General features: G+C 32.8%; 1 protein-coding gene and 1 long non-coding RNA gene across 2 annotated transcripts in view; one reads left to right on the top strand and one right to left on the bottom strand.

Annotated features, from left to right (window-relative positions):
* LOC123657956 overlaps positions 1-21105 on the top strand; it is a 65503-nt gene that overhangs the window by 35789 nt on the left and 8609 nt on the right. The window contains exon 6 of the mRNA XM_045593435.1: positions 20550-20675. Within this exon, the coding sequence (XP_045449391.1) occupies positions 20550-20675 (126 nt within the window). The remainder of the gene's footprint in view (positions 1-20549; positions 20676-21105) is intronic.
* Positions 16655-17983, bottom strand: LOC123657540. The gene is made up of 3 exons (XR_006743720.1): positions 17883-17983; positions 17136-17204; positions 16655-16856 (listed from the first exon to the last, which is right to left on the bottom strand). It is a non-coding gene; the product is annotated as an uncharacterized LOC123657540 (long non-coding RNA).

Below are 21105 nucleotides of genomic sequence, written 5' to 3'. Positions count from 1 at the left end.
ACTCGACATGAGGGCATTTGACCCATCAAAGGAGTCCGAAAAGTAGCTGCATGTCTAATGCATGGGACGCAATGGTGAATGTGACTTTTGACTATATTTTTTAATTTAGTCACCCAATAGCTACTTCTTATTTAATTACAAGTTAATTGTTGTCCACCATGCATCGTTTTATTATGGGCATCAGCTACTATAAGCCTTGCTAAATGAGATGCGCCATCTATTATAATGGGATGCTTACTTTTATATGATAAGTTCGACTTCTCCATGCGACCCCCGACTCTCATAATTCCAAAATTGTCCAGAAATGGATTGAGCATTGACAGTCTGCTCTTTTCACTTATATTTTTAGTTTTAGTAAGACTTGCCATTTCTACCGCGAATGCCTCGGATTGGTGATGTCGAATGCAACAGTCAAGTGCGTCCTGGATTTCTTTCGCTGTCAGGTAAGGCGAATTCTTTACACTCGTTTTGGGAGATTTGAGTTGAAGAAATCTTCGACAGAAAGCGATTACGCGTATATATTTTGTTAATGATGAGAATCGAGTAGACAAGTCCGTACCTGGGTCTGTCATCGCAGCTGCATGTACTTTAGTAGGTTAATTCTAGTTCAGTTTTAGTGTATATGGAAGCAGGTTTTTCATATTTAATAACATTATCAAACAACCAGCTTGGACCGCACTTCCACACTTGATTATCCAACAATGCAGCTGGTTTGATACCCCTCGACCCATAATCAGCGGGATTATCCTTAGTACTTACATAGGACCACTGTGACGAATCCAGATGCATAAGGATTTCTGAAGTCCGATTAGCAACGAAAGTTTTCCATCGACTGGGATGATCGCTTAGCCAAGCCAAAACAATTGTCGAATCTGTCCAAGCATGTAATCTAGCTTTATGGATGTTTAAGGCTTTTGCCACTTCAACCAGCAGCTTTGTGACTAAAACAGCTCCACACAACTCGAGCCTTGGTATCGAGATTTGTTTGATAGGAGCAACCTTAGTTTTTGCTGTGACGAGGTGGGATTCAACACTACCGTCTAACTTAATACATCTGATATACACTACTGCGGCATAAGCTACACTAGAGGCGTCGCTAAAGCCATGCAACTCTACAATAGCGTCATCATCCGACGTCTGAACCCATCTAGGTAAATGAAAATTTACCAACTTACTTAATTCTTGTCGATAGAGTTCCCATTCATTTACGAGTGCAACCGGTAATCGGTCGTCCCAATCAAATCCCGTTAACCACATTTTTTGAATAAATATCTTCGCGGTAACAATACATGGAGCAAGCCACCCAAGAGGATCATATAAACGACTGATTTCCGATATAATTTCTCGTTTAGTTTCAAGTGCAATTTCAGAAGATAACCTAACTGTGTATTCAAATTCATCTGTAAAACGATTCCAAGTAAGACCCAAAATTTTTATAGTATCGTCTTCTCTGATCTCCATATCCTTTCCGTTATCTTCTTGCCACAACTTTCTGTTACTAGACCATTTCTGTAAATTGAATCCTCCCTTCTTCATTAATTCATTCATTTCTTTGTATACTTTAATCGCTTCTATTTCAGTTTGACAACCTGTCATGAGATCATCCATGTAGAAGTCCGTTCTGACTCTATTAGCAGCTAAGGGAAAATTATGACCTTCATCAATGCTAAGTTGATGCATGGCCTTTACAGCTAAGTATGGTGCGCAAGATGTACCAAAGGTTACCCTCAACAATCTGTAATCCTTAATTTCTGAGTCAATCTCTTCACGCCAAACTATTCTCTGATAGTCAACATGTTTTCTAGCTATCTTTACCTGTCTGTACATTTTTATGATATCAGCAGTAAGACAGATAGGATGCATCCGCCATCGCATTATGATATGTCGCAATTCCGGCTGCAAAGTCGGGCCGACCATTAAAGTGTCATTTAAAGACACGCCATTGGCACTTCGATCTGAAGCGTTAAATACAACTCTAGTTTTGGTCGTACTTTTATCCGGTCTCAAAACTGCATGATGCGGTAACCATACTTTTTCCCCCGTTTCTTCTACCTTTTCTATTATTTCTTCCATATGACCAAGAGTAATGTATTCCTTTAATACTTCTGTATAATCCTTCTTTACTTCTAAATTTTTTGACAATCTCTTTTCCAGACTAAACAATCTCTTTACTGCAATTGTTCTTGTATCTCCATAAATATTTTCAACATTCGTCTTGGGTCGGAAAGGCAATTCGACTACATAGCGACCATTTTCGTCTCTACTTTTAGTAGCGGCAAAATGGTTTTCGCATTCTTGCTCCTCAGGAGTCAAGACTTTTCCGCGTTCCAAGTTAGGTTCTGATTCTATTTCCCAAAAACGTTTAAAGAGATCGTGATCGTCGAGTTGAATATGCATATTCACAATAACATTATGGCATTTGGGGTCACTAATGTTGCCTTCATTTACTAATCCTGACAATACCCATCCAAGGTAAGTATCCTGCGCAATCATAGAACCAGTAGGGTGTTTTAGGACCCCATTTTTCAGGATCTTACAATATACCTCGGCCCCTAATAAAATATCAATCCTATTAGGTGAATTGTATTGAGGATCTGCCAACCTAATTCGACCTATGTCTTCCCAATTAGGTAAGTGAAATTTTCTCTCTGGTGAGGTGTGAGGTACGGGGAGATACAGTAAAAGGCGCACAAGTGTTCCGGACAACGTTCTGATTTATTCTGCCTACATATAATGAAAATACATGTCTTATAAACTAAATGTTACTACACTACACCACCGGGGCAAAATAAAAAAATAAAAATTAATTACATAATTAAGTTTTTTTTTTTTTGTATAAGTATATAATGTAAATATGAAAAGTTTTAATAAGTAAAAGTAATAGTAATAAAACAATTAGTATGTATCTAAATATAGTATACAATAATTTGAAATGATTTAGAAATAAACATTAATTATTTATCTTTTACAAAAAGTTTTGTTCTATTTTTATGAATAATTTCAATTTTATTATTTCTCAAAATTTTTACATTCGGTTCCTGCTCTTCAATAACTAAATACGAAAATTTATTTTTAGCTAGTTTAATAGTAAAACCAAAAAATAACATAATACCTATTAGATTAATGAATACTAGTGACAAAGAAATTATTATTCCAATTTTTCAACCTCAGCTATTACCATTAAAAGAGTATAATGTTTGTTCTTTTGATAAGTGTACTTCGAACTCTACACGTGCAAAAACATTGTTGCAATCTTTGAAACTTGATCACTTAGGTACAAGTGAACGTAACAGTATAGAGAGTATTTGTTCAAAGTATGCTGACATATTTTATTTACCCGGTGATAAGCTTACGACTACTAACTTGTGTGAACAATCAATTAATTTGAAACGAAATGTAAATCCAGTTTATATAAAACCATATAGATTACCACATAGTTTAAAACCTGAAGTAGATAAACAAATTAAACAAATGTTAGCTGATGACATAATAGAACCATCACAAAGTGAATGGTCCAGTCCGATATTGTTAGTACCCAAAAAATCAGATGACAAAAATAATAAAAAGTGGAGATTAGTTATAGACTATCGAAAGTTAAATGAAGTAATACAGGATGATAAATTTCCATTACCAAACATAACAGAGATATTGGATTCGTTATCAGGCGCAATTTATTTCTCTCATTTAGACCTAAGTCAATCATATTATCAATGTTCATTAAAACCCGAATCTAGACCAATCACATCATTTACAACTAGTACAGGTCAGTTTCAAATGAAACGTCTACCTATGGGGCTAAAGATCAGTCCCAGCGCTTTCTCTAGAGTCATGTCAGTAGCTATGTCAGGTCTTAACTATATAAATTGTTTTATTTATTTAGACGATTGTGTTTGCTTCGGAAGAAATTTAGAATCACATAATAAAAACTTAATAGAAATTTTCGAACGCTTACGTAAAGTCAATCTCAAACTAAATCCGAGTAAATGTCAATTCTTAAAAACAGAACTATTATATTTAGGCCATACGATATCCTCTAAAGGAATTCAACCAGACCAAGACAAAATTAAGACTATTCAAAATTACCCAATACCGACGAACGTCGATGAGTTGAGACGTTTTGTGGCAATGTGTAATTACTATAGAAAGTTTATTAAAAATTTTGCTGAATTAACTAATTGTTTAAATAAACTTTGTAGGAGGAATGTCAAATATGAGTGGACTGAACAATGTGAGATATCATTTAATATTTTGAAAAATGCTTTAATAAATCCACCCATTCTACAATACCCTGATTTTTCAAAAGAATTTATATTACAAACTGATGCTTCAGGGACAGCAATAGGTGCAGTACTTTGTAATAATAACATGAGAGCTGTAGCATATGCTAGTAGACCTTTGAATAAAGCTGAATTAAATTACCCAACTATACAGAAAGAACTACTTGCCATAGTTTGGAGTGTAAAATATTTTCGACCATATTTATTTGGACGTACTTTTACTATTATGACGGATCATAAACCCCTTATATACCTATTTGGACTAAAAGACCCTTCAAGTAGACTTTTAAAATTTCGGTTAGCACTAGAAGAGTATGATTTTAAAGTAGTATACGTGAAAGGTAAAGAAAATGTAATAGCGGACGCTTTATCGCGAATAAGTATGACTTCCCAAGATTTGAAAGCTATGAATAAAAGTTTATTAGCAGTAACAACAAGAGCACAGGCTAAGAAAGTAAAAGAGGCAGAAAGAAAGAATGAAAGTGGAGATGATAGAATGATAAGCGATATTCCAAGTATTGACCCGAACAATTGGCCTGATCAACCAAGTGTTGTGGAAATACTTAGAATACCGAGTGGATCAGTTGAGTTAAGTTTAATACAAGGAAAAGAACTAAGAAAAATGAAAGAGAAAAAATATATGGATGTCGAATCTGAATGTTTCGCATTTAATAAAAATAAAAATATATTATATGTTAACCTTGATTTTAAAGCACATTATACGCGAGACGTTTTTGTGGAAAAATTGAGGAAAATATGTGAAAAGTTAGAAATTAGAGAAATATGCATTATAAAGAAAGAAGATAACGCGTTATTTATAAGGAGTCTTATAGAAGAAATAAAAAGTAAAAATAAATATAACGGTCCAAGGATTTGTATTTTGAAAGGTATAAAAAGAATAGATAGTGACGAGGAAAAACAATTTATTATGAACGACTATCATCTGCTACCCACAAGCGGACATGCTGGGATTCGCAGAATGGTAAATAACATAAAACGTAAATTCTACTGGCCAGGAATAGAAAATGATGTTAAGAGTTACGTTAGAAAGTGTGAAAAATGTCAAAAAAGTAAACATTCTAGGCATATTAAGGAACCCCTAGTTATTACAACCACAGCTAGTTCTGCTTTGGAAAAAGTTTTTCTAGACATAATAGGTCCATTAGATAGAGATTTAGAAGATAATAAATATATATTAACAATACAATGTGAATTAAGTAAATTTGTAGAGGCATATCCTCTTAGAAATAAGGAAACGGTAAGTATAGCTAAGAATTTTGTGAATAATTTCATTTTAAGGTTCGGAATCCCAAAGGTCATCACTACGGATCGTGGAACTGAATTTATATCGGATACAATGGAACAGGTTTGTAAGTTACTAAATATAGAAAAACTAAGTTCTACTGCATACCATCATCAAACTATTGGTTCTCTTGAAAATGCACATAAACATTTAGGTTCATTTTTGCGCATACAATGTGATAACCATCCAGAGACATGGAGCCAATGGCTACCATTTTGGTGTTTTACATATAATAATACAATTCACTCAAGTACAAGATATGCACCATACGAGTTAGTTTTTGGAAAATCATGTGAAATACCTAGTAGAATTTCTTCTGACATTGAACCTTTATACAATCCAGACAATTACAGTTTAGAATTAAAGTACAGGTTACAGACAGCTAATAGGGATGCGAGAGAAAATTTGTTAAAGTCTAAAGAGAAAAGAAAACAGAAATATGATAAAAAGGTAAATAAAATAAAATACAAACCAAATGATATGTTATTAGTAAAAAATGAAACAGGAGGAAAATTAGATACCTTGTATAATGGCCCGTATTTAGTTATTGAAGAGCAGGAACCGAATGTAAAAATTTTGAGAAATAATAAAATTGAAATTATTCATAAAAATAGAACAAAACTTTTTGTAAAAGATAAATAATTAATGTTTATTTCTAAATCATTTCAAATTATTGTATACTATATTTAGATACATACTAATTGTTTTATTACTATTACTTTTACTTATTAAAACTTTTCATATTTACATTATATACTTATACAAAAAAAAAAAAAACTTAATTATGTAATTAATTTTTATTTTTTTATTTTGCCCCGGTGGTGTAGTGTAGTAACATTTAGTTTATAAGACATGTATTTTCATTATATGTAGGCAGAATAAATCAGAACGTTGTCCGGAACACTTGTGCGCCTTTTACTGTATCTCCCCGTACCTCACACCTCAGGGACCTCGAGTCGGGGTCGAGTGGTTTTTGTTAGAATAATATCCTGAATTATTATAATTATTTTTAACATACATACCTGTACGAGGGGTATTATTGAGATTGTTGTTCCGTCCACGATGTGAGTAAAAATTAGTTTTATTGGTTCGTCCGCCTCTGCCTCTTTGGGAAGACCTATAGTAGGGGATTCGATTACCTCTTCTTTGCGCGTTGAATATATTGTTAGACGATGAAGGTTGTCCCAACTCCTCGTCTTCAGCAGCACGGACTGCATCCTTCAACTCGGAGTAGTCTCGAGCTGATATAATTGTGCTGAGTCGCCTATTACGTAATCCATCTGCAAATCTTTTAATCGCTAATTTTTCATTAATAGGTCTCAATATCTCACAAGCCTTCGGGTTTCCGTTGCTCTGTGCTATAGTGAGGCCTACAAATAACTCAGATAATTTATCTCCATACTCATGAATTGACATATTATTTTGAGATAAGTTATTTAATTGGCTAAGTATCGCATTTGCTGATTTTTTTGTTAATAAAGAATTTCTAATATCATGGATTAAGCTCTTTACATCACTATATTCGCTTTTTAATTTTAATTTAGCACATTTAGTTAACCTGGTTTTTAATACAAATGAAATTAATAATTTTTTCTGTGTGAAATCTACAAGATATTCATCATACATTTCAATTCCGTCAATAATTTTTTCAGTAGTTTCTTCCGTATTATCCATTACGGGAATTAAAGAAGTAGCAGTTTTTAAGTCGAACCTATCCATTTTTGTTATTTCCGATTTTTCCATTATACTATCCACACAATTAATTTTGTAACTTAAAATTTTATTATATACTAATTCAATACGTTCTAATATTCCATAAACATAATCTTTTAATTCAACTTTACATTTTTGTTCGTTAAAAATATTAATAATATCTTTATATTCACGAAATAGTTTTTCAGCTTTTACAATTTTTTTATTCACATTATCTGTATATTGTAATCTTCTAGTGGGACCTAATTTCCTTAAATCAATTTGAATTTCACTTAACTTATTTAAAATAATTTCTAATTCTTTTTCCATATAGTTTTAAACTTACAGTCAATATTACACATAGTTCTTACATATTTTACGTAAATATGGTATGAAATCTATACACAGAAATTAACAATAGAGGGGAGGGAAAGGTTTTCACTTCACATATTTTCACTTTTCATTTATATTATTATTACTTTTTAACTTTTACTTTCACTATTCACTTTTCACTATACCGTATCTCCTCCGTCAGCGTTTGTAGGGTTGAATCTGCCAGAAAACCTCTGCCGAATTCTCGTAAAAAATTCAGACTGCATTCTTTTTTCTATCCATTTCCTTTCTTTATTTCTCCAGCTTTTCCATGCCAAGTAAACCATAGTACAAATAAAAATTATTAGGGCCACGGTGATTAAAATATTACTCGTTTTTATGTTACTTTCGATTTCTGTAATTCCTCCAGTGTTACTCCCTGCAGCGGCATTCTGCGTTATTAATATTTCCTTATCTTCGTTTTTCGAGTAATTTTTCCCCATATTATTTATTAATTAGATATAGTTTTAATGAAAGTCTCACTTTATTCACTGCTCGTTATAAATTATAAATTCTTTAAAAGTTGCACCGAGGCACACTGGAATCCGCCGCGTTTGCGTTTTGCGTCGGTCACCCGACACTCGCAACCGCCACGGCATGGCAGGGTCGCCATGAGGTGTGAGGTACGGGGAGATACAGTAAAAGGCGCACAAGTGTTCCGGACAACGTTCTGATTTATTCTGCCTACATATAATGAAAATACATGTCTTATAAACTAAATGTTACTACACTACATCCCCGTCGAATTTACAATAGTAGCGGTAACCGTAGTAAGCAAAATATTTGTTCGGTACAACTTGAAGAAGAAAAAACTACTGAACCGAAACAGTTTTTTCGGGACTAAAAATTATATTTTAAATTACGAAAACAATGTAAAATACATATTCTTAAATATCTATAGTAAAAAATGTTCGTGGTTACTAGATACCGGTGCATCTTTATCGGCTATTCGTAGTAGTATATTATCGAAACATACACCGATACATAAAGACCCTATAGTCATTAACGGTATAGGTGGCAAGACATATTCAGAGGGTTATGTTTATTTAACTTTACAGGCGTTAGATGGAACTAATTATGAACACAAATTTTATTTGTTTGAGGAATTACCTTGTAAATCAGATGGAATAATTGGGTTAGATTTTCTAAACAATTTTTATTCGATTATCGATTTAGAGAAAAATATATTAATGTTAACAAATGAAAAACAAAGCCAGATACCATTATATACTTCACCTAAATTATGTACAGACTATATAACGATACCAGCACGATGCGAAACTATTCATTATATAAAGTTAAATTCAGATGTGAAAGAAGATAGTGTGATTGTACAGGAAGAATTACAAGAAAATTTATTTTTAGCTAGTTTAATAGTAAAACCAAAAAATAACATAATACCTATTAGATTAATGAATACTAGTGACAAAGAAATTATTATTCCAATTTTTCAACCTCAGCTATTACCATTAAAAGAGTATAATGTTTGTTCTTTTGATAAGTGTACTTCGAACTCTACACGTGCAAAAACATTGTTGCAATCTTTGAAACTTGATCACTTAGGTACAAGTGAACGTAACAGTATAGAGAGTATTTGTTCAAAGTATGCTGACATATTTTATTTACCCGGTGATAAGCTTACGACTACTAACTTGTGTGAACAATCAATTAATTTGAAACGAAATGTAAATCCAGTTTATATAAAACCATATAGATTACCACATAGTTTAAAACCTGAAGTAGATAAACAAATTAAACAAATGTTAGCTGATGACATAATAGAACCATCACAAAGTGAATGGTCCAGTCCGATATTGTTAGTACCCAAAAAATCAGATGACAAAAATAATAAAAAGTGGAGATTAGTTATAGACTATCGAAAGTTAAATGAAGTAATACAGGATGATAAATTTCCATTACCAAACATAACAGAGATATTGGATTCGTTATCAGGCGCAATTTATTTCTCTCATTTAGACCTAAGTCAATCATATTATCAATGTTCATTAAAACCCGAATCTAGACCAATCACATCATTTACAACTAGTACAGGTCAGTTTCAAATGAAACGTCTACCTATGGGGCTAAAGATCAGTCCCAGCGCTTTCTCTAGAGTCATGTCAGTAGCTATGTCAGGTCTTAACTATATAAATTGTTTTATTTATTTAGACGATTGTGTTTGCTTCGGAAGAAATTTAGAATCACATAATAAAAACTTAATAGAAATTTTCGAACGCTTACGTAAAGTCAATCTCAAACTAAATCCGAGTAAATGTCAATTCTTAAAAACAGAACTATTATATTTAGGCCATACGATATCCTCTAAAGGAATTCAACCAGACCAAGACAAAATTAAGACTATTCAAAATTACCCAATACCGACGAACGTCGATGAGTTGAGACGTTTTGTGGCAATGTGTAATTACTATAGAAAGTTTATTAAAAATTTTGCTGAATTAACTAATTGTTTAAATAAACTTTGTAGGAGGAATGTCAAATATGAGTGGACTGAACAATGTGAGATATCATTTAATATTTTGAAAAATGCTTTAATAAATCCACCCATTCTACAATACCCTGATTTTTCAAAAGAATTTATATTACAAACTGATGCTTCAGGGACAGCAATAGGTGCAGTACTTTGTAATAATAACATGAGAGCTGTAGCATATGCTAGTAGACCTTTGAATAAAGCTGAATTAAATTACCCAACTATACAGAAAGAACTACTTGCCATAGTTTGGAGTGTAAAATATTTTCGACCATATTTATTTGGACGTACTTTTACTATTATGACGGATCATAAACCCCTTATATACCTATTTGGACTAAAAGACCCTTCAAGTAGACTTTTAAAATTTCGGTTAGCACTAGAAGAGTATGATTTTAAAGTAGTATACGTGAAAGGTAAAGAAAATGTAATAGCGGACGCTTTATCGCGAATAAGTATGACTTCCCAAGATTTGAAAGCTATGAATAAAAGTTTATTAGCAGTAACAACAAGAGCACAGGCTAAGAAAGTAAAAGAGGCAGAAAGAAAGAATGAAAGTGGAGATGATAGAATGATAAGCGATATTCCAAGTATTGACCCGAACAATTGGCCTGATCAACCAAGTGTTGTGGAAATACTTAGAATACCGAGTGGATCAGTTGAGTTAAGTTTAATACAAGGAAAAGAACTAAGAAAAATGAAAGAGAAAAAATATATGGATGTCGAATCTGAATGTTTCGCATTTAATAAAAATAAAAATATATTATATGTTAACCTTGATTTTAAAGCACATTATACGCGAGACGTTTTTGTGGAAAAATTGAGGAAAATATGTGAAAAGTTAGAAATTAGAGAAATATGCATTATAAAGAAAGAAGATAACGCGTTATTTATAAGGAGTCTTATAGAAGAAATAAAAAGTAAAAATAAATATAACGGTCCAAGGATTTGTATTTTGAAAGGTATAAAAAGAATAGATAGTGACGAGGAAAAACAATTTATTATGAACGACTATCATCTGCTACCCACAAGCGGACATGCTGGGATTCGCAGAATGGTAAATAACATAAAACGTAAATTCTACTGGCCAGGAATAGAAAATGATGTTAAGAGTTACGTTAGAAAGTGTGAAAAATGTCAAAAAAGTAAACATTCTAGGCATATTAAGGAACCCCTAGTTATTACAACCACAGCTAGTTCTGCTTTGGAAAAAGTTTTTCTAGACATAATAGGTCCATTAGATAGAGATTTAGAAGATAATAAATATATATTAACAATACAATGTGAATTAAGTAAATTTGTAGAGGCATATCCTCTTAGAAATAAGGAAACGGTAAGTATAGCTAAGAATTTTGTGAATAATTTCATTTTAAGGTTCGGAATCCCAAAGGTCATCACTACGGATCGTGGAACTGAATTTATATCGGATACAATGGAACAGGTTTGTAAGTTACTAAATATAGAAAAACTAAGTTCTACTGCATACCATCATCAAACTATTGGTTCTCTTGAAAATGCACATAAACATTTAGGTTCATTTTTGCGCATACAATGTGATAACCATCCAGAGACATGGAGCCAATGGCTACCATTTTGGTGTTTTACATATAATAATACAATTCACTCAAGTACAAGATATGCACCATACGAGTTAGTTTTTGGAAAATCATGTGAAATACCTAGTAGAATTTCTTCTGACATTGAACCTTTATACAATCCAGACAATTACAGTTTAGAATTAAAGTACAGGTTACAGACAGCTAATAGGGATGCGAGAGAAAATTTGTTAAAGTCTAAAGAGAAAAGAAAACAGAAATATGATAAAAAGGTAAATAAAATAAAATACAAACCAAATGATATGTTATTAGTAAAAAATGAAACAGGAGGAAAATTAGATACCTTGTATAATGGCCCGTATTTAGTTATTGAAGAGCAGGAACCGAATGTAAAAATTTTGAGAAATAATAAAATTGAAATTATTCATAAAAATAGAACAAAACTTTTTGTAAAAGATAAATAATTAATGTTTATTTCTAAATCATTTCAAATTATTGTATACTATATTTAGATACATACTAATTGTTTTATTACTATTACTTTTACTTATTAAAACTTTTCATATTTACATTATATACTTATACAAAAAAAAAAAAAACTTAATTATGTAATTAATTTTTATTTTTTTATTTTGCCCCGGTGGTGTAGTGTAGTAACATTTAGTTTATAAGACATGTATTTTCATTATATGTAGGCAGAATAAATCAGAACGTTGTCCGGAACACTTGTGCGCCTTTTACTGTATCTCCCCGTACCTCACACCTCAGGGACCTCGAGTCGGGGTCGAGTGGTTTTTGTTAGAATAATATCCTGAATTATTATAATTATTTTTAACATACATACCTGTACGAGGGGTATTATTGAGATTGTTGTTCCGTCCACGATGTGAGTAAAAATTAGTTTTATTGGTTCGTCCGCCTCTGCCTCTTTGGGAAGACCTATAGTAGGGGATTCGATTACCTCTTCTTTGCGCGTTGAATATATTGTTAGACGATGAAGGTTGTCCCAACTCCTCGTCTTCAGCAGCACGGACTGCATCCTTCAACTCGGAGTAGTCTCGAGCTGATATAATTGTGCTGAGTCGCCTATTACGTAATCCATCTGCAAATCTTTTAATCGCTAATTTTTCATTAATAGGTCTCAATATCTCACAAGCCTTCGGGTTTCCGTTGCTCTGTGCTATAGTGAGGCCTACAAATAACTCAGATAATTTATCTCCATACTCATGAATTGACATATTATTTTGAGATAAGTTATTTAATTGGCTAAGTATCGCATTTGCTGATTTTTTTGTTAATAAAGAATTTCTAATATCATGGATTAAGCTCTTTACATCACTATATTCGCTTTTTAATTTTAATTTAGCACATTTAGTTAACCTGGTTTTTAATACAAATGAAATTAATAATTTTTTCTGTGTGAAATCTACAAGATATTCATCATACATTTCAATTCCGTCAATAATTTTTTCAGTAGTTTCTTCCGTATTATCCATTACGGGAATTAAAGAAGTAGCAGTTTTTAAGTCGAACCTATCCATTTTTGTTATTTCCGATTTTTCCATTATACTATCCACACAATTAATTTTGTAACTTAAAATTTTATTATATACTAATTCAATACGTTCTAATATTCCATAAACATAATCTTTTAATTCAACTTTACATTTTTGTTCGTTAAAAATATTAATAATATCTTTATATTCACGAAATAGTTTTTCAGCTTTTACAATTTTTTTATTCACATTATCTGTATATTGTAATCTTCTAGTGGGACCTAATTTCCTTAAATCAATTTGAATTTCACTTAACTTATTTAAAATAATTTCTAATTCTTTTTCCATATAGTTTTAAACTTACAGTCAATATTACACATAGTTCTTACATATTTTACGTAAATATGGTATGAAATCTATACACAGAAATTAACAATAGAGGGGAGGGAAAGGTTTTCACTTCACATATTTTCACTTTTCATTTATATTATTATTACTTTTTAACTTTTACTTTCACTATTCACTTTTCACTATACCGTATCTCCTCCGTCAGCGTTTGTAGGGTTGAATCTGCCAGAAAACCTCTGCCGAATTCTCGTAAAAAATTCAGACTGCATTCTTTTTTCTATCCATTTCCTTTCTTTATTTCTCCAGCTTTTCCATGCCAAGTAAACCATAGTACAAATAAAAATTATTAGGGCCACGGTGATTAAAATATTACTCGTTTTTATGTTACTTTCGATTTCTGTAATTCCTCCAGTGTTACTCCCTGCAGCGGCATTCTGCGTTATTAATATTTCCTTATCTTCGTTTTTCGAGTAATTTTTCCCCATATTATTTATTAATTAGATATAGTTTTAATGAAAGTCTCACTTTATTCACTGCTCGTTATAAATTATAAATTCTTTAAAAGTTGCACCGAGGCACACTGGAATCCGCCGCGTTTGCGTTTTGCGTCGGTCACCCGACACTCGCAACCGCCACGGCATGGCAGGGTCGCCATGAGGTGTGAGGTACGGGGAGATACAGTAAAAGGCGCACAAGTGTTCCGGACAACGTTCTGATTTATTCTGCCTACATATAATGAAAATACATGTCTTATAAACTAAATGTTACTACACTACACTGGCAACACTGAAGTTACCTTCCGTAATACATGAGCCTTTACCTGTAATGTAAACGTGGGGTCATGAAGGGACTGCATGTTTACCATAACCACATATTTTGAGGTTAAGTCACTCTGACCGCCACCTAAACCTGAAATGCAAATCTTTGATGCTGTTTTATTTAAACATAAGTATTGAACAGCTGCTTCCGAAATAAAAGACGCTTGCGATCCCTGGTCTAACAACGCTCTCAATATCTGAGACGAACCGTTGCTGGACTCAGCTTTTATCAAAGCTGTTGCTAATAAGGTTTGGCTCTGTATTCGATCTGTCACAAAATGACTAACAATATTATTATTGTTAGTGGCTTCATTCGTCTTTAAAGACGATTCCGGTTTTGGCTCTTCTGAGTCATCAGTCTTCGAACTGGCTCTACCGTGAAGAAGCGTGTGATGCTTCCTTCTACATATACGACACGTTATTGGTACACGACACATCTTACCTGTATGATTGGTTCCCAAACAATTATAACAAAGACCTAATGTCTTAACTATAGACTGACGGCTATCAAGATCCTGCTTGGCAAACTTACTACAGGAAAACAGTTTATGATTTTCAGCGCAATGAGGACAAATTGGTTTGGAAGCGACGTGCAAAGATTTAGGCTGATAAGTAGTTTGTTTTACTGGCTTAAATTTATTTTTTGAAGACTCTACAAATTCTAGCGCACGGAAACGTTCTTCTAAAAATTGTTTAAAATCATTAAATTTAGGTAACTCTACGGATAAGCTATTAACGTACAATTCCCACTGCTTCCTCGTTTCATCGTCCAATTTCATACTAACAATATAAATGATAATAACGTCCCAAGACTCTACCTGAATTCCTAAATTAGACAATTCATGTATACAATCTGTTGTGGTATCAAGTAAATCCTTGAGAACATTAGGCGATTCAAAAGACATAGTACGTTGAGCAAACAAACGCTTTAAAATACAATTTGACATAAACCGCTTATTACTATATCTATTTTTTAATAGTTCCCAACATTTCTGGTAATTGTCACGTGTAACTGGAATGTGCTTTATTAATTGTTCTGCTTCTCCTTTTACTTGAGTTTTTAAGTAATGTAACCTCTGAACATCATCTAAAGCAGCATTGTTATGTACTAACGACGTAAAGAGATCCTTAAATGAAGTCCATTCTGCATAGCTACCCCCAAACACTGGAATAGATATTTTCGGTAATCGAACAATAGAGTCTTTATTTCCGTGAGATGTAGAAGGTTCCCGGCTTATAGACGACGATTTCTCTATGGAGTTTAACACTGTCTTAAGCTCACTCTTGTAAGTTAAGTAAATTTCATAACCAGTATTAAATATATCATTTTTGACATAATAACTTTCGTCTAATTTCTCCTTTTTGTATGCACATATAATCTCTTCGTGCTTCTGATTGAACTTAAGCATTGTGCCTTCCAAGCTTTCCAATCTCGCACTGATATATGTTTCAGTTATTCTATCTTTAGGTGATTTTTTAAAATTGTTTCTTCCTCTTTCCATTTGGTTTATAAAATCGTCCATTAGTCTAAAGTCGGCTTCCATTTTCGTTTGAATTTATATATGTATTAAAAACTTTTACAAGTCCAACTTATTCAAAAAATTTCTAAGTCTAGTTTAAGCCGAATTATTCTAAGTGTTTTGGACTTAGCACGGTCAAAATAAAATCGGGCATAGATTCCTCGTCTTGTCGTTTTTTCGCGAATTATTCTAAGTCCTAACTAACACTTTAAAATTTTACAAGTCCACTTTTCATAATATATTTTCTAAGTTATTTTATCACTGTTAATAAGATTCAAATTATAGCGTACTCACAGTTTGTTGCACTTTACCACTTCACCAGATTGTAAATTTGCCTCCTCCAGTTAGTTCCAAATTTCTCCACCAGGTGACGCCACTGCTGCACCGACTTCTTAATTTGTAAACTTTGCACAATCACGGCGACCTTTTTAATTCGTCAACTAACACTGAACTATTTTTTTTTTTTACTCGATTAGAAGTAATATTTAGGTGTACCAATATACTTTTCAAAAAGCGTTCCGACTCGTATGGACCTTTGTTTCTCAGTCGATAGAGCCAGGGCCAGTAAAACTACCGTATACCCGGAAAACGCATAGCAATTTATTAAAAATATTCTTAAACTATATGTAATTCAGAAAACGAAACGTTAGCATGTTTAAACACAGGGCAGCGCCATCTAGTTTTACCTTATAGAACTATTCTAACAATTATAACTAAATAATATAATGATTTTCAAATTGTACAGCCAGTGAATCCTTCGAACCGGTCTTATTTATTACCGGTTCTGATATTTCTAGGTTTAGGGCTATGCTAGTATTTTTAGAGCTTGTCGCTTCGTACTTAAGCTCGTTTGTTTCAGATATTGTCCTAAACGTGATGGATCTAGAATTAAGACTTTTTGTGCCTTTTTCCTTATCTGTATCTTCTTTTTTTGTTGAAAAGTTTATATTCACTCCTGAATCAATCTGACCTATCCTGTATAACTGAAAATTAAAAAAAAATGATTATAATAAAGAAATATAATCTTGTATTTCAAATTAAAAAATAATAACCGTTCATTTCTATTATAATAGAATTAATGATTTTTTATTTCAACAAGAACAAAATATTTTAGTTTATTACTACTTATTTTCTGGAGCCAATAGCTGTTTTTTTTTTGTCCATGTCAAGATGGAGCCATTAAAGGAATTTTTAACCACGAAATTATATTATATCGAACGTTATATTATATGTTAAAAATACGTAAGACAAAACAGATATACTTGTGTTTCTCTCTGACCGGATGAACCGGATCGCATCGTTTGTTCCAAATAATGATACAAATCGATTACCTGAAAAATATTTAAACACATAAACATACGTATACATATTGTTTTCTAATGTGAATTTTACTCATTATAATGAAACAACTTTTTCGGATTTTATCGCGGTTTATTAAGTTTTTTAGAAACCTGGCATTTAAAAAACTTATCAATGTTATTATTAATAAATTAATTAAAGAGTGTTTTTGTACAACACAATGCAACTTCTCAAGTAAAGAACGCCGACACAGAATCGACAAAAGTGTAAATACATCCATTGCCTTTTACTACTTTAATTCAAATTGGTAAACATTTCCATCGTTAAAAGTACACAATGAAGTATGTGTAGTAAGTATTAATACTTTATACTATAATTATGTCTGCTCGCAAAAGAAAAAACCGACTTCAATTACGTCAACTAGTAACACAACGTAGGTAAACGAAAAAATAGTAAAAAATAGGCATTATTAGTCATAACTCAAAAAATATTCATCAAGTCTCAATAAAATTTAAATGTCAACATGTAACAAAAAACAGTTTTCGATTTAAAAAAAGGATCATGAAAATCAGTACACCCAGCAAAAAGTTTTTTTAAGGTTTTAACATACCTAAAAAAACAATAAAATTGAGAATCTCCTCCTATTTTTGAAGTAAGTTAAAAAGCTATTAACATGGGAAATAACTACTACTTAGCGTAGCAACACTTACTGTTTTGATTAAATCGTAATAGCAGTCTGAAATGAACTCAATCGATCGAGAGTAAATGTTAGTGGCAGGGCTGCATGTTCTGAAAGAAAATACATACAGGAGAAGATTTAAAATATACAATGATAAATAAAGCGTCAATGTGAAACTCTAAAACTAAGATGACGTAAGACTGAAAGGTCGCTGGTTGAAAATTTGGCTAATTTATTTTAAGCATTTCAATTGTAAATATTTATTTAACAAAATGATAAATCCGCTTGTCTCGCCAAAGATCCTAAGCTAATTTTCACTAATCTCGTTACCTAACAACAACAACGTAAATCAAAATTATACAATATCTACTAACCTGAGAACATTTTCCACGAGTTTGCAAGGACAGGACTCGCACACGCATCCTGAAATCAAGTTGTTCTGAGCGGCCAGACAGCCAGCCTGGGTCTGTTCCGGGGTCAATCCACTGAGTCCACTGTATTCGCTGTGAGCACTTTGACGGCACGAAAGCCTGCAAGTCCCCGACCATATCTGCTGGATAGCTGATGCGGTTGCTGTAAATTCTCTATTGTGGTTTGTCTGGAAAATGTTTGGGTATTAAAGAAATTCCCTCTAAATCAAATGAGAAGTAAAAGTTTTTATTTTACAAAATTTATTTTTAAATAAATTGTTCACTTTTCTCTCAGATTCTCGTCAGATTGGAAGGAACTTTTATTTAATGCGCTACTCCTGAGGTTCAAAGCATTAAAAGGCGAAAAATTTGTTCGTATACAATTATTTCTTCTTTCTAATATTAATACCAAAGAATATATCTAAGACTAGCTGATCCCGCAAACGTTGTTTTGCCATGTTATTAACCCCTTAATCCCCCCCCCTTATAACTTCGGGGTGTGAAAAATAGATGTTGCTCGATTTTCAGACCTACCCAATATGCACACAAAATTTCATGACAATCGGTCCAGCCGTTTCGGAGGAGTTTAACTACAAACACCATGACACGAGAATTTTATATATTAGAGATTGGATAAAATGCTGTTTAAAATTGAGTTCTGTTTTAACTTTATCGTTTCCCATAGATATGATAAAACAAACGTGTTTCTCAATAAATTTTAATGATACTCACGTATGCATAATAGAGCGATAGTAATATCAATACGATTATGATATTAGCAACCATTTCATTTCGGAAACTTTTAAGTTTTTACTGAACATTCTTTTTCTGAAATCAAAATCAAGTCTCAAAAAGGCTTCAAAATCACTTTAGAATCGTCACCTTATAATTACGCAATCTTAATATTTAATTTAACTTAGGTACGGAACAGCAGGAAATTTCCTGCTCAAAATATAGACCAGCCCGACTGGGGTAGACCTCGACCTTACAGAAGATCATAGCTAGATAATACTGCTTTCAATCAGTGTTTGTTCCTGTTGGTGAGTAAGGTGACCAGAGCTCCTGGGGGAGTTGGGGATAGGGTCGCAACGCGCTTGCGATGAGGATGGTGTTGCAGACTCTATAAGCTACGGTAATCGCTTACCATCAGGTGAGCCGTACGCTTGTTTACCGACCTAGTTATAAATTTGAAAAAAAAATTAACTATGCGAAGCTACCATAAATTCGGAATGTAGATTCTGCTTAACAGAATCGGCAAGACACTCCAGAGTTACAACTTAATGCGTATTTTTTAAAAATGAATTCAAAAGTTTTATTACAAAATAATTATCTTAAATCTATGTACTATACAACACTTATATACCTGTATCCTACGTTAACCAACTATTCTGGTTTGACTACAGTATGTAATGGAGTGAGTGGGCCTCAACATAGACTATCTTGGATTCAATTTCCACTCGGAACAGTTATGTTTTCGTACAAATATTTGATATTTGTTTCTGGTCTGGGTTTATCACAAGGGTTTGGATCCTCATACCGTAAATCGAAAAACAGGTAAAGCAGTCAATCCCAGTAATTATCATAAGCACGTAATATGAATTGCTACTCTTCCATAGCAAAATTTTCCACCGATTGTCAGTAGAACAGCCTTTTGGATTTGATTTGGAGCTTACCAAACAAAAAATCTCAGATAGAAAGAGAGGAGGCTTTTATTCTGAAGTGTTACATCACAGACTGATTTATATCAGAATAAAAGGTCATGAAAAAGTTTAGTGAATTGTCACAATGCTTAAAATTTTCTTACATTTAAGGCACATATCAATAAGTAAATATGAAAACATCCGTTTTCTATGAGACTTACAATTTATTTTATGCCATTTTAAAATACTGAAATTTTTAAAACTGATTTTTTATCGTTTATGTCGACGCTTTTACGTTTCTGTGTACATATAATGCAGTTCAGTTCAGTTCTTCGGCAAATTTTAAAATTATAAGATGATATGTCAAACGGGCCTTGCGTTTTTTCAGTCAAAATTTGACAATGTATTGATACTTTTAAGTCTTTGGAAAGTTTCGTTTTTTTTTAATACTTTATTATCTGTAGAATATTAAATTTACTTATTCATCAACAAGATTAATCACAATTGTCATTTATGGTCATATGTTGCATTTCTATAATTATGTCCAGTTTGTGAATTCAACAAATATCTTTGACCAATTCTTTGTAATATTCTGATCAAAGATTGTTATCATGATAAATAAAGGTGAACATAAGCCTATAAATCCAGATACAGAGGGCGTAAGTAGCGGTTGTGAGGCGAGCGGGGTGCGAGAGGAAATAGCGAGGGACTACGCGGCGCTCCAGTCGCGTCTGCGGAGAGAATTCTCAGACAGACAGGGGAAGTTGTATGCTAGTAAGTTTGTTTATGTTATTATGCTTTTAGCTTTAGTTTTTGAAGTGAAACCTCTTTAGAATCGTCGTGAATCGATGAAACGGAAATGCGCCACAAAAAAGAAAGAAATACATATTAGTATAATAGAGAAGATAGAATACATTACTGATCCAAATGCGTAAGCAGCGTGTTTTCCATGGCGCTTACAACCTTTTTTTCACGAGACCTTGATCATCGCCGACAAAACAAATCGCAACGGCTTACCTTCCTACGACTATTCAGAAATTTCACACGACAGACCATGGCAAACATCTGACCACGGCAAACATCTGTATGGCCAATACAAAAGTTTGTCATGTGCGGGGATCGAACCCGCAACAGCCACAATCCACTGCTGTAACCGTTGCGCCAACGCATCGTAAAAAATATTAACAACACAAAAATTATTGTA

Source organism: Melitaea cinxia, chromosome 11, assembly GCF_905220565.1.
Source record: "Melitaea cinxia chromosome 11, ilMelCinx1.1, whole genome shotgun sequence".
NCBI lineage: Eukaryota > Metazoa > Arthropoda > Insecta > Lepidoptera > Nymphalidae > Melitaea > Melitaea cinxia.
Note: the sequence above shows the minus strand (reverse complement) of the source record. Positions and strands in the feature narration are given on the sequence as shown.